The sequence below is a fragment of the Ischnura elegans genome, chromosome X (assembly GCF_921293095.1).
Source record: "Ischnura elegans chromosome X, ioIscEleg1.1, whole genome shotgun sequence".
NCBI lineage: Eukaryota > Metazoa > Arthropoda > Insecta > Odonata > Coenagrionidae > Ischnura > Ischnura elegans.
Window position 1 is genome coordinate 5,802,317 of NC_060259.1, and position 14,364 is coordinate 5,816,680.

Genomic DNA, 14,364 nt, shown 5'->3' on the forward strand with positions numbered 1-14,364 from the left:
ACTAGTGAAGGATATCTCAGAATGATAAAAAGGTATGTTTTCCAAGTAAAATATCTCATTGATCGTGTGTATAATTCAGGGAATTATGCTTCAATTTTGTTTACCTTGTCCCGTGATTTAGATTGTTAATATTCTGGATGAGAGAAAATGGAGCGCATGAAAGTAACCTGCAAAGAAATACATGGCGTTATTGTTAATGGAAGTGAAAATTCGCTGTCATCGAAATGTAAATTTGCCCTTCAATATCTTCATGATGTGTTAAACTTGGGGAATGACGAGAAGACAAAGGAAATGTTGAAGAATGTCATGAATAAATACTTTTTCAATAGGTATATCCAGAAATAGGAAGAATGCAAGAGAACTAGTGCCAGGTTTGAAGTAAAATTTCGATGTAGGTTAGAGAAGGATATACTGCTCCCTACAAATATGCATGAATCTCTTCTTGAGACTCCTTGTTCAAGCATGGTAAAGGCACGACTAATGATGTCAGACGTTTTTTTTTCTGATCCTAAGCTAATATCGGTATATTTACCATCAAAAACTCATAAAGATTTTTATTTATTAATTCTAAAATTTGTTATGAATATTCTGAATTTTTTGGAAGAAGGATTTGGTGAGGACTTTTTTTTCCTTCTCAAATAGGGATTAATGAGGATCTTATCTTGAGGTTTGCCTCAATTTGAAAAGCTCTGACATCTGGGCTTGAGATAGATTACGCCAATTTCAGCGTATACTGCTCAGAAACTGCATCCCTTTATGTGGATTTGTATCTGAGGTACTGCACGCTGCCCACGGTGCACAAATTGATGTTTCATGGAGCATCAATTGCCAAGTCAGCAGTGCCTCCAATTGGCCAACTTTTGGAGGAAGCTTTGGAGTCTCGCTACAAAGATATCAGAAGATTCCGAGCGCACCACACGCAAAAAATTTTCGCGCTTAACTTTCGCGCTTTGGGAGATCTTTTCCGAAGGCTCCTACTTACTTCGGATCCTCTAATATCCAATAGTTATGTATGTATAAATGACAAAAGAAATGTTTCAAAGGATATACGAAACTTACTTGTATTGGAGGAGCCAACTTCTGATGAGGACAGTGACAGCTGGGAATCTGATAAAAACTGGTAGTGGGCTGGTTAATTTATCCCTTATGTCGACTCATGTTTCATATATTTATGTTAATTTATTATGATTCATAAATAATTTCATGTGGTATTGTGGTTTATGGTATAAACTGTTTGCTAAATGATTTCTTATGTGCGTTCTCTTGGACAAAATGCAGATGCAAAGTTAATTGACTAAATCATTAATAATGTTTAAAAACATAATTTTATGTATTTTATATGAAATTTAAATTTCTAAATTTAATCAAAAACTACCTTCTTTTTTATTCCTAACTATTAATTTCAATTAAATGTTCCCTCTCTACTGAAGCGGTCCAAAAAGTCGATTTTTGGTTATTTTCCGTCTTCGCAAATTTGTTTTAAAAAACTCTCCGAATCAATTTTTCAGCAAATTATTATTATATTCATGACATACAGCCTAAACAAGATTAGTAGGAAAAATTTCATCAAGCTAATTATAAAAATATGGAAGATATGATTTTTGGCCAGCTTTTTTCGATTTCAGCCCACTCTGTGTTCTTTTATGTCATTAGTGGCCTTTTTTTTTAAACATTTGTGGTGGTTATTTTCTCTAGAATGTAAAAAAATGCTTTTTGTTATTGATTTTATGCTGTGATATGTCATTTAAAAATCATGGGACCCTAAACTTCCCATTATTTTAAGTTAAATATCAACAATCTTAGTGCAAAAGAAATTCCCATCCATTTAAAAAAAAACGTAATCAAATAACGAATTGAAAATTGTTGTGTACTCATTAAATCTTGGAAATATGTGGTCAGTAGGATATAGCATCTACAGTGGAACCCTGATCTATTATTTTTCCGGGGTATGGATGAAAAAAAACAATGAATGCAGGAAAATGATTAATGCAGGACTGTTTGGCTGGGTTGCCTATGTCCCAGGAAACACAGGATTTTGGCGAATAATTATGATATTCATTAAAGGATTCAAATAAGATTTTAGCTGATTACAGGAATATTAGTACTTTATGGAATCATTTAGGGCATATTGTTGATTCGACTGATATCTCTTACAAATATCCCAAAGGAACATGCCACCTTGCTAATAAATGTTTGCACTCCTCTCGGTATTCGCACTGCTATCATGGATTTCTGTCTGATGTAAAAATTCTTATCCATCAAATGCCATCTCAAGTACACGTATTTGCGAGAGTAATGTGCATGTTATGCCCTAAACAACCGCTTTTGCTGGTGCAGCGATTGGTTGTGAGATTGGATCATAAAGGCCAAAAATAGTCTATTATTTGAAATGTTCCTTTCTAATAAGTATATTTTTAATATAATAGAGGCAATCACGTAAAGCGTGAACAATGTTGCATTAACCGACAGCGGCACGCTCACCTGATCCTTGGCTTCATCTCACTTCTTGATTTCACCGGGTAGCTCACTCTACCCTCACCCCTACCAACATGTGCTAGCGAACAACCCTAGTCATTTTTCGATATTCACATGCTTTTACCCCATATTCTTTTCTTCTTCAATTGTGTTCAGTCCATCATTAAAGTTCTCACTTGTTTCTTCAGAAGGGCCATGGTCCAAAGATGAATACAGACATCCCCCGAGTTACGTAAGAGATGCGTTCTGGCAGACTCTGCGTAAGTCAAAATTTCCGTAAGTCAAAAATTCTGCGTTAGTGCTTCAGAGATTTTGATCGGTGCCGTGAATTCTTGGCAGAGAAATGCGCGGTAAATTCTCAGTGAAGTTTCATTCACTTCACTGCGATATTCATGATCTCTTCTGCGTATTCTTACGTTATTAGATACAGAATCAATAAACATTAATTTAGTCTGAGAGTTGTATCTCGAGAATTGCCAATCAAAATGCACAATATTATTCCCCGAGTTGACTGATCGTGTGGATTCGGGAAAGTATGGTATCTCAACGCCACATTACTAAACTGAATGCTTAAATTGATTCATTATGTTATTCTGCGATCTAAGGGCCCATAGAATGCATTGTCTACTTACCTTCAATCATTATATTTTCTACCTTTTATATATTACGTTGATTGATGAATCTGGTAGTTTCACTGTCACAGTTAATACACCTAGGAGGGGTGTCAAGGATTACAAGAAAATTACACACAAAAAATACCAGTAAATCACTATATTCTCATATACATTCACACGCACATACACTCAATCTTTCATGCACGCAGACATATTTTCACTCTCTCATATCTCAATAAAATGACGTGAAAATATCATCATTTGAATATTTACATCGCTGGATACATTGCATTGTATTTCCAATGCACGAAGCTAATTAAAAGTGAGCTTTTATTCAGCCAACTCAGTCATTAACGTGCAACAAAGTTAGTGGTGAAAAGCTTTCAATAATGCAGTATTAATTTACATTTGCACACAATATGAGAGAACAAGAAAATGCAGCTTAGTAAAATCTTTGCAAAATACAACACGCTAACCCAGCCGCCAGAAACATGTAAACAAGTACGCAATTAATATTGTGTGTCAACTTTTTCTTCACAATTTTGCAGCGTTCATTGCCAACACTCAAAATTTCAATGCCTGATCGAGACTTTAGCAGCTTAAGCTCCATAAAGTGAGACCCTCGGGACAACTTTGGAATGAAGTTTAGCTAAAGTCTCACTTTACCGTAATGAGAGACTTTGTAAAGTGAGCAATTTCATTGTCGTCTATAAATCGCACCCTAAGTCATTCTCCGTTGCACAACCAACTGCTGCCTTATCATGGGCCAAGTTTTATTACGTGGGTACTGAACAATTCTTTTCCGCAATAAAGATTTCAGCTCGAACTTCATTTTCTTTTAAATCCACTGATGGAAATGGCCAAACTTAAGGATACAATTTTTAAGTAATTGAAAGTTGGAGTTCGGGTCTGTATGCTGTGCAGCAAGCTGTACAGGAGTGAGCGCAACCACTTCCATCGCTAGGACTGCAAATTTTCACGTTGATTGGTGACCTGGGATTTATAAGCGATTTTTCTAGAGAAATTGATGAAAATTCCTTCGAGGAATGATAAAAATGGGTCACTTTGTTTTTGTTTTTCACGTAAAAAACTCGTTAACTATTCGATATTTTTTCCGCCATTGGGTATACAAGCGAATATCTACTCCTTGCGCTCACATTCGAAAGTTAACGTAAACACTTGAAATACGGTTATCACCCACGTAAGTACGGATTTACGTAAGTCGAGACATACGTAATTTGGGGGATGCATGTAATAATAAAACTATGTAAGCGCTAAGCTTAACAGGAAGGGCCAGGTTCGTAGAAGGTAGAGTGAGATGACAAGTCAGACGTCTGGTTCCACACCATTAATTCACAGAGCACACAGGTACATTCTCCCCCTCCGACATACAGCGCAAGACTCCCCTCACATTTTCCCTCCAAGAGGCTGCCTCCCGTGTCGCATCCGTCTCATGACCCTCTTGACGTCTTCCTATTGGCCGGAAATGGCAGCATGATTATGCATTTCCTACGCCTATCCATGCCAAGATACTGCAACATGTTAAATGGCATAGAGTGTTGGAGAAATACGCTGAGACCGATCCCACGTGAGAGGTTGCAAGTTGTTAATCGGCGTAGGGTTATAGAGACATGCACGAAGACCGATCCCACGCGAGAGGTTGCAAGGTGTTATGGGTTTCAGATACTCGACCCATCACTTGAACGTGACTCTGCGTCTAATTCTTCTGTTACCCCGAGAGCAAAACTGAGCTGACACGAGACGGCAAGCGACACCCTCACAACTTATAAAAATGATACCTAACTTTATTAAACCCACAGGGAAAAGACTTAATGATTTGAAGTCAATCCACTATTGAAAGTGCGGAACCAATCATAGGAGGTGAAGTTCAGAAATGATGCTATTGTGTACAGCGTACACAGAGCATACTGCAGAGGGTGAAGCATGACCATATGACTGCACCATTAAATTTTTTGTCCTAAAGAGAAGGCAACTTACCCACTCATCTCTAAGTAGCGTAGTGCTAGATGAGCAGATGAATTTGGATTGCTAGTAGGGAGAAACAAAATATACTGAGAAGATATTCCTTCGTCAGTAACTCTGACAAGTCAGATTTATAGTACAACTCGTAAATTGTAGCATGATGTCCTGTTTTTGGGAAAAAATGCTGCATCGACTGCCAAGAATCTCAGCTCCAAGGATATCAAGTTTTGCCAGAAATCACCATTGTATTTTTCGAACTATAGCCTTGCTTAAAATGCTTAAATAATGTTAGAAATACATATTAATACAATAGTAATAAATTTTTGTATATTCCTTCAGAACATTTCAGGTTATAATGAAATGTGACCCCTGGTTGAGTTTTCAAAGCATTTTTCACATTACTTTTACAGAGAGTCGAAGATGAAAAGATGTGTGCTGATGCAGAGCTCTTGCATGAGCATTTATTGAAACAGATATTAGACTTCTATACATCGATGGCGGAGTTCATGCTTAAGCTGCTTTCATCACCAACTGTGAAGCTGTATCCAATTGTAAGTTTCTCTTTAATTCTTCACTAAGTTATGAAATGATTTGCATTTTTTTCTTTCAAGTTTTAATGTAGAGTAGTTTAAGCAACTACCTATGTAACTACTCATGTGAATAATGATGTTTTGTGCCCCATCGGAGTGACCTCAAATTGGCCATCAAATATTGTGTCAATACTTCACTGCCAAGATGCAAGTGTCATGGTACAGAGATGGGCAGTAGAAATGGGGAGAGGGTGTTCACTTTGTCGTGTCCCATGTGAAGAAACTCTTATTCCACCAGCAAGAATCTGCCTCCATTAGTCCACTTGTAACGGGTGTCTCTCGTCGGGTTTGCAAGTTCAGCCTATTTCGACTAGAGGCCCGTCCACCACGTAAGCACGCAAATAGCTAACAGTGGAGTGAATAATAACAAGAAAACAAATAAGATAATAAGCAACGGAAAAAATTAAAGGTACTATCCAGGGTTTCTAATGACCTTGAAGAAAACGACACGTTTCAATAGTAGCTGTTACAAGCCAAGGTAAGATATTTATTTCTCCAACTATTTTTGGATATTTGGCAGCACACAGAAAGAACAACAATTTTAAAATACATTCTCGCCTCATCGGCTAATATAGCAATCCTAATCACAAAATAATGTTTTCCCCCAACTATTTTAATATTTGGCAGCTCACAGAAAGAACGACAAATTTACAATACATTCTCGCCTCATCGAGGCCTATAGAAATCCCAACCACAAAGTAAAGTTTGGCATAAGGCGCACGTGGTCCCGAAGACCTGACATAAATGCACATGAATTGGAAACAGCAAGGAACACAAACCAAAATCAACGCTAAGAATTTAGATCCCAATAACGGGCACGTAACAGAAAATCACGAAAAGCAAAATTGAACATTAGAAATCATCAAAGCCCTTTAGCCACATACCTCAATCCCTCACTCTCACACACACACACTGGTTTGAATTTTTAAGCACACTTGATGGAGAGATGTGGACTCCTGAAAGTTCGTAGGCCAAAGAGAGCTTTTTCGTGGCGAGCTCTTCTCTCTAGCATTTCCCTCACGGAGGGCAGCAGCAGCGTCGCACACTAGCAGACGCTTCATTCCGGTGGCACATACACCTGCGCGCGCCTCCTCGCCGGCGGGAATCCAAACTGGGCGCTCTGGTTAGTCTGCGCCATGCGTTAGCCTGACCTTTTCTCTTGCGGTGGTCAGCCGTCAGAAGAAGAAGGCGGGTATCGCCCAGACCACGGCCAGGGGTGACCAGTCCCTTTGCCGCGGACCCATGGATCGCCGATGTCCTGAGTGCTCACAAACCTCAAATACATGCACACAACTTTATAAAAAAAACAAAACACACTTGATTATTGACGTACGTGGCTATCGGATTTGAGTTTATTCCTCCCAATTACAGAGGCAATGAACTTAGATTAAAAAAATACGAAATCTAAAGAAAATAATTTGTGGCTGAGATAACAAAATAAAATAATTTTTTTTTCTTTGGAGCAAAATAGATACAATATATTCACACATTCCAAAATAATAACAGAGTGCATTAGTATTTACAAAAAAGAACTTAACATTCCTCTAATTGCTTTACAATCAACATAAGGCAATAGAAACAAAATAAATATAGCTTTTAATCCTAACACCTCCCACCTGCTCCTTTGCCTCCGAACTTTCGGGATTCATTCTCCAACTTTTGAGGGTTACACACTCCTTAAGTATTCATGGATATTTGCACGGATGGATTCCCTTAGAGCTCCCATGCGGTAGCAAGCATTGACTGAGTTGATGGCATAGATTGCATACAGCTCATTGAAATATATTAAACACGGCATTTATGGATTGCTTAGGAATTGTAAAATATTAAGAATGTTTTTTTTATAAATTTTTTGACTAATAACATAATTCGATATTTGATATTCTGCGTACACATTGCATACACATTATTTGCATTCTTTTTACTTGGCCATTTAGCGATACTACCAAATTGACTGGTATAAATTTTTGAATTAAACATTTTATTTAAATTTCATTTTGTTTTGTTGTTAGCATATTCCCTCTTAATAAACATCGCAGACCCTCTAATTACATTGCTTACTACAGCTCCCAAAATCCAGCAAAATCCCAAATCTGGCATCACCATGAATACCCAACAGTGCCAGATTTGGGGTTCTCTACAGTAATTCATGTAAATAACCCTTGCAATGTGTAGGTTACTTTATAGCATATACTATTTAGAAAAAAACATTAACAGGTAGTTATCATCCTCATTAAATTTTAAATCTACAGCATCAATCATAAGGTGCGGTTTCATTTTATTATTGCAGTAGACTCATTATTACAAAGTACATGAGACCAAAAAACTGGAGGTTTGTAATAACGAAGTTTGTATGAACGTTTCTTTTAGGAATTGTTGAAAGAAACACAGTTTTTTCAAAATGTCTTTGTCTCTTCAATATACCATTATTTTAGTTGCACTGCGAAATAGCTTCAGAGTCAAGTGTATAATATACACAATTAAATTATGTGCAAATATGTAAAGACAAACACATTCATTCCATTTTCTCAAAAGAAGAATGCGGCATGATGCAATCGAGGGTTGATATCTTCCCGAATATACATAGTAAGTGCTCAATAGACAAACATGGGTTCCTTGAGACCTTGCTAGAAAGTAGATAAATGCAATGCAAGGCATCGAGGAATGCAGTTAGTTATCCTGCAGAATGTAACACTGCATCACAATTGTGAGTTAAGTCACGATTGTGATGAACTTATCAAGCACATTTGGGTGTGTGACGCAGCCGGAGCCGAAAAAAATTTATGTCCGTTAGAAGGAAGAACTGGCCAAACGCTGAACAATTCCCGACTTCACACTGGTCTCAATGATACTTTGTTCAGATTATGTGTGAGTTCCTCTACGCCACTCTGCGTCACATTGGCCAACTTGAAAGGCACCAAATTTGAAATTTCAGGCACCCTTGAATTTTTTAAATATCTCTGAAAGTTCGTAAAACGAATGTGTGTAGGAAGAGGACTAACTGTACGTCCAATTTACAAGCGGTAATGAGTGGGTCACCATGATTCCACAAGAGTGAGGCTAATTAATTATATGATGTTGCATGGATACTGAAGTATCTCCTGCTGAAGGAAGAATTATTATTGAAACTCTCAGGCAGAGTGCACGAGGAGAACTTACATGTAGTACAATGATTATGATCTAGCAGAGTGTGTAAATGCTGTTAGTGTGTTATAAAACACTTTGAGTTGGTGTACAAACGCTGTTGCTTATCCATGAAACTTTGTCATAAAGTTCACTTCGTAACCCCCGGGACGGGAACTGAGGTTCGTTATTTCCTAATAAGGAAAATTTTGTTATAACGTTTCTTTTACTGTAGATTGGATAGGCCTTTTCATTGGGACCAACAATTTACTTTGTGATAACGAGAACTTGGTAATAAGGTTGTTTGCATTAATGAGAGTCTACTGTATTCTCTATAGTTTGCTCATTCCAACTTGGCACGTGGCCGCCAAACAGTCTGCCTTTCAGTAAAAGCCTTTGATGCTGGTTGAATGAGATGAGGTACCTTGCAAAGCAATGATGGCAGCTTTTGTTTTCATAAGATGCTAGTGTCAGTGCAGTTTTCCTTTCTTAATGGAGAAAAAAAAAGAATATTTTATGGCAATGTAGAAGTTTCATCTCTGTAATAGGAGGAAACACTCAAAATTAAAAATTGGTTTTCATTATTTAAAACCAAAAAGTATTAATAAAAATTCACAGGCCAATTTTTAGAGCTCAAATTCAAATTTTAACCGAAAGAATTAGCTTTAAAAGTCTGCTTGGAGCCTCGGCCATGCCCACAACGCAAAACGTATTTCTATTGGCTGACGCCGCATGACGTGTGGACCTCATGAATGTCATGTGAGTAACGCTTGAAGAAGGCGTAAACACATTGGGTTTTTGGCAACAGTGGCCAAAAGTTTATCATCATGGCGAAGCAAAATGTTAATTTTGTTCTGGTTGATTCGCAAAATGTACTGACATTATTAACAAAGACTATGAACAATTTTTTTGTCTTGAAAGGAATTGTTTCATTGATATGAAATTTTTTTAAGATGAAATGTTTACAGTTTTGAGTGACACAGTAATCACAGCAATTATCGTGGATGCTTTAATTTTTGGACATACCATCGTAAAATCCTTTACTTAATACTGCTTTTTAGCTTCCGAATGTAAATTATAAAATAAAAGAACAAATTATCACAGTCATTATCTTTCCCTTACTAGCTGTTTTCTTGCCCTCTGAAGGGAGGAAATTTGGGCCTCTCTTTCTGGCTCTTTCAGGATTAGCATTCAAATTTCGTTGGAACAGCATTTTTTAAGCAGAGGACTCGCTTTGGTCAACCTGTGCTCCTGGTAATTCTTTGAGTCAATTTCTTCCTATAAAAAATGGTAAGCATGTGTCAACAAAAGGAAAGAGTAACACAGAGACGGGGTATTCACATGAAAATATCTGTCAGTTCACTTATATTTACATCAGAGTTACGTGTACAGTCACTTTCAAAAGTTTTAGGACAAAGTTTGTGGCACCACCTCTGCTTGTCAAGGAAATTTAGTATCCTTGACCCCTTTCGTAGTTTTTTTGCTACTTTGAGCAAACATTCCGCTTGTGAGTGAATACATAGGCACTTGAAGGGATGAATTATTTTATTACTGCAAATTTATGGTTCCACTTCTATTTATGTAGGGTGTAATGATATTTTTTGTGCATTTACTGCATACCTGCACTGGTTTTCACCCTTAGTTGTTAAAGTACTTATTATATAATTATTGTCATGTGATGGCGGTGGCCTAGTGAGTCAATGCTTTGAGCTGGGGTAGTGAATGTTGATGGGTAGGGACTGTTTCTCATAATTTTTTGCAGCTAGTTTTCTTACTTATTTACCAGTTTTTTATAATCATACTTTCGCTGTCATTGCTATTATGCCCTTATTAATGCTAATGCAGATTTTTAAAATTAAGAAAAAAATGGTGGATTAAATCCTGACATTGGCGTTAAACGTACACTTTGAAGTCTGGCAAAAGGGGTCAGATATTACATTTTATTATTTGAAACTTGTTCTGTTTCAATTTCTAATAGTTAAACTATTTGCTAGTATTCATTCAGTATGCACTTACTTCCGGTTTCTCTGTTTGTTTGCAAGACTTGCAAAGTTGTCTGTGTTTATTATTTACTATTTGTGCTTCTTTTTATCAACCTGGCGATGCCTTCCGGTTCGAATGGTGCTTATTTCTGCTATTTGTAAGTAATACGATATGGTAGTATTTCCTGGAGTATATATTTGAGATTATCATGCGCTACTTTGTACCATGTGACATTTTATTAGGTTAGCGTCAGAGACCCTTTCCGTTGCTGTGGTTGGCTTAAATGTGCAAGATAGAAACAAAGCGTGAAAACTGGGGCAAATATGCAGTAAATACACACAAAATAATCATTTAATCCAGCATAAATTGAAGCAGAATAATATATATGCAATTAAAAAGGAAAATTTCCCATTGAGTGCATATATATTTAACCACAGACAAAATTTTTGCCATGTGTGGACAAAGACAATAAAAGGAGTAATGGAAACTAAATCCCTTTCGGAGGCAGAAGTAACTTACATTAAAATGACCTTCACAAATTCTATTACAGCCTATAATTTCTGAAGGAATGTGCTGTCTCCCTGCAGTGTCATACCACCGCCTTCTTGGTCTGGGTCGTTTGGCAAAACAAAAAAATACTTGTCTGGTGTCTAACAAGAGGTAAATTCACATCTCGGCACACAACAGTATACGTAAGGTTTCCTACTACTTATTTAAAATTCTCCGTTTTATCTACTATTTATTTATACTCCAAATAACATTTACTACAGTGCAATCCTTATGCAAACAATACAGGTATGATGAGTTTCACACGTCATCAACATGGCGTCGCCCGAGAAATGCGATTTTGGCGTGAAATTCAAGTTGAAAATTCAAACTGCTATAGGGGTAAATTTATTCAGCGCTCAGTGGTATAATTTGGTGAGAGCCTTTCGTACACCAATTGTATCATTAAATTTTTTGATTTTGTGATAATGAAACTTTCTATGCTAATGTCAGCAATAGAAATTTTTTTTAAATTAAACCAGTGCTTTTGTATTTGAAAAGTAATAGAGATGGGTGGAATAGCAGATTTCTCGAACTCGAATATCGAATTTGAATGTTAAATCATTGCTCAAATATTCGAATACCTCGAATTTCAAATGCCTCGAATAATAGAATTGCGCAAAGTATATTAAACGTACTTTTTTTCTTCTATTTCCCTTGATGAATGTGTAAATAAAAAGGTATACAGTGGAACCTCAATCTATCGTTTTTCAGGAGGGACGGAAAAAACGATGCATGCGGGAATGTTTGAATAGGTTGCCTATGAAGCAGGATACCCGGGATTTTGGCTAGTAATTGAGATTTCCTTTAAAGGATTCAAATAGGAATTTAGCTGATAAATGGAATATTTTAATTTTATGGAAACAATTTGGGCATATAGTTGATTTAACTAACATCTCTTTCAAATATTCTAAGGGGACACACCACCTTGCAAAAAAATGATTGCATGTCGTCTCGGCATTTACACTGCTATGATGGATTTCTGTCTGATGTATATATTCTTATCTACCATATGCCATTTCATCGGCACGCCCATCTGATACTCGGCTTCATCCAACTTCTCATTTTCAACAGGTAGCTCGCTTTACCCCCACTCCTACTCAAGTGCTAGCGGACAATCCGAAGCGTTTTGCAAATTACTCGCACTTCTCCGCCGGATTTTATTTTTTCTCCAATTATTTTCAGTCCATCTTTGGAAGTTCTCACAAGATAATCAGATGAATTTTAATTGCTAGCAGGGAGAAACCAAATATCCGAGAAAATATGCCTTTGTCTGTGACTGTGACAATAGAGATTTATAGCATAACTCATAAATTGTAACCTGATATATGTTTTCGGAAAAAAGTACCGCATCAACTTCCGAGAAGCTCAGCTGTGAGGATATCGAGTTTTGCCAGAATGCTAAGTCTCCATCGTATTTTGACATTTATTTCCTTGCATAAAATGCTTAAATAAAGTCAGAAATACGTCGTGTTTGGTCTTATTCTTTTTGAAATTACATGCACATAACTAATATTTCAATCCAATAAAGGTGTAACATCAATTGCAATCAAATCAATCAAGACACCTTTTGTTCTAATAGATGACTCATGCAGCGGTTGACCTCCATAGAAATGAGGAACTTCGAAGCAGGTAGGCAGAATAAGGTCAGTGGGGGAGAGAGAAGGAAGGGTGAAAGGTGATTCTATTATTCTCCTGTAACTTGATATTTTCTTTTGAAGATTTTGATTTATGGTCTTCGTAATACAAACCCTGCACAAGCTGGGGCCTTTTGTTTGATTTTGGAGGGTAGAAAAGCTTCGGAGGAGGGGCCGAGGGCTGATGGATGGAGGGGGTAGCGGATTTTGGGGAGTAGCTCCTGGTGGGGGAAAGCGGGGATTTTCGGATTTTTTCACCCAATTATTTTTGGTTCCCCATGTCAAAGTCTTTTCACCGCTCTAATCCATGAATTCGATGTAGTTTGTCAACTTGCCTAGAGCGGTGCTGCATGCACTAAATGACTACAGTTCTCTACATTTTTCTGAGTCAACTACCAATGACGTGCGTGCAACAGTGTATGACGCGAAATTCAAAGTATTCGAGTTATTCGAGACGGTACCTTTTGGGTAACTATTCGAGACCTCGAATATCAAATACTTTCTAGCATTCGAGGTATTCGAGTATTCGCGGATACTATCCACACATCTCTAAAAAATACATTTCCAACAATTTACTCACCCAATCAGGCTATTGTTGTCGATGAATTTCTTCTGCTGTGGAAGGGTAGTTTCTGCAAAGTAGGGTAGTTTGGAAGCAGTACATTCCATCAAAGCAGAGTAAATTTGGTGTAAAATTTTTTGTGCTATGTGAAAGTGAGTCAGGCTATGTATGGATTTTTTTTTTGTTTTGCACGGGAAAGGGCACAATGCATTCCAACAAATATAAAGGAGAAAATTTCACCGCCAGGATCATACTTGATTTAGCAGATGATCTTCTTTGTAAGGGGCATACTATGAATTTAAAAAATTGGCACACTAGCCCTTGATTGGTGGACAAGTTATCCAAGAATAGAATGAATGTGGTTGGGACGATGGTGTCAAATAGGAAGGAGCTTCCTCAATCTATGAAATCTGCCAATTTGAAGAAAGAAGAAATAGTGGTGGCTTTTTGTGGGAAACAGATAGTGATGAAATGAAAGGACAGAAGATATGTGATAATAGTGAGCACATTTCATGGAACTGAAATGTGTAAAACGGAAAAATGGGGTAAAAAAGTGGTGAAACTAATTGCGGTACAAGATTACAATAAAAACATGGGCGTACCCAGCGAGGGGCAGGGGGGCAGCTGTCCCTCCTAGAAGTAAACATCGCAGAAGTCTTTAAGCAAAATCAGTACTGAATTGAAATGAAAGTATTCAACAAATTTTCTTTAAGCCCACGAAAAATGATATATATTAGTATAAGATATGTAACTAAAATAAAACTATTTTTTCAAGGAAATAATCTCATAAATCCCATGGCTTGCCCCCCCCCCCCCCCACCCCCTAGACCATAGCTTGCCCCCCCAGACCA

General features: G+C 37.3%; 1 protein-coding gene across 3 annotated transcripts in view; it reads left to right on the top strand.

Annotated features, from left to right (window-relative positions):
- LOC124170624 (ubiquitin conjugation factor E4 B) overlaps positions 1-14,364 on the top strand; it is a 302,332-nt gene that overhangs the window by 171,681 nt on the left and 116,287 nt on the right. For all 3 annotated transcript variants that reach the window (XR_006867521.1, XM_046549465.1, XM_046549466.1), the window contains exon 13: positions 5,483-5,623. Coding sequence is in view for 2 of the 3 variants with exons in the window: in XM_046549465.1 (XP_046405421.1) it covers positions 5,483-5,623 (141 nt within the window). In the remaining variant the exon portion in view is untranslated. The remainder of the gene's footprint in view (positions 1-5,482; positions 5,624-14,364) is intronic.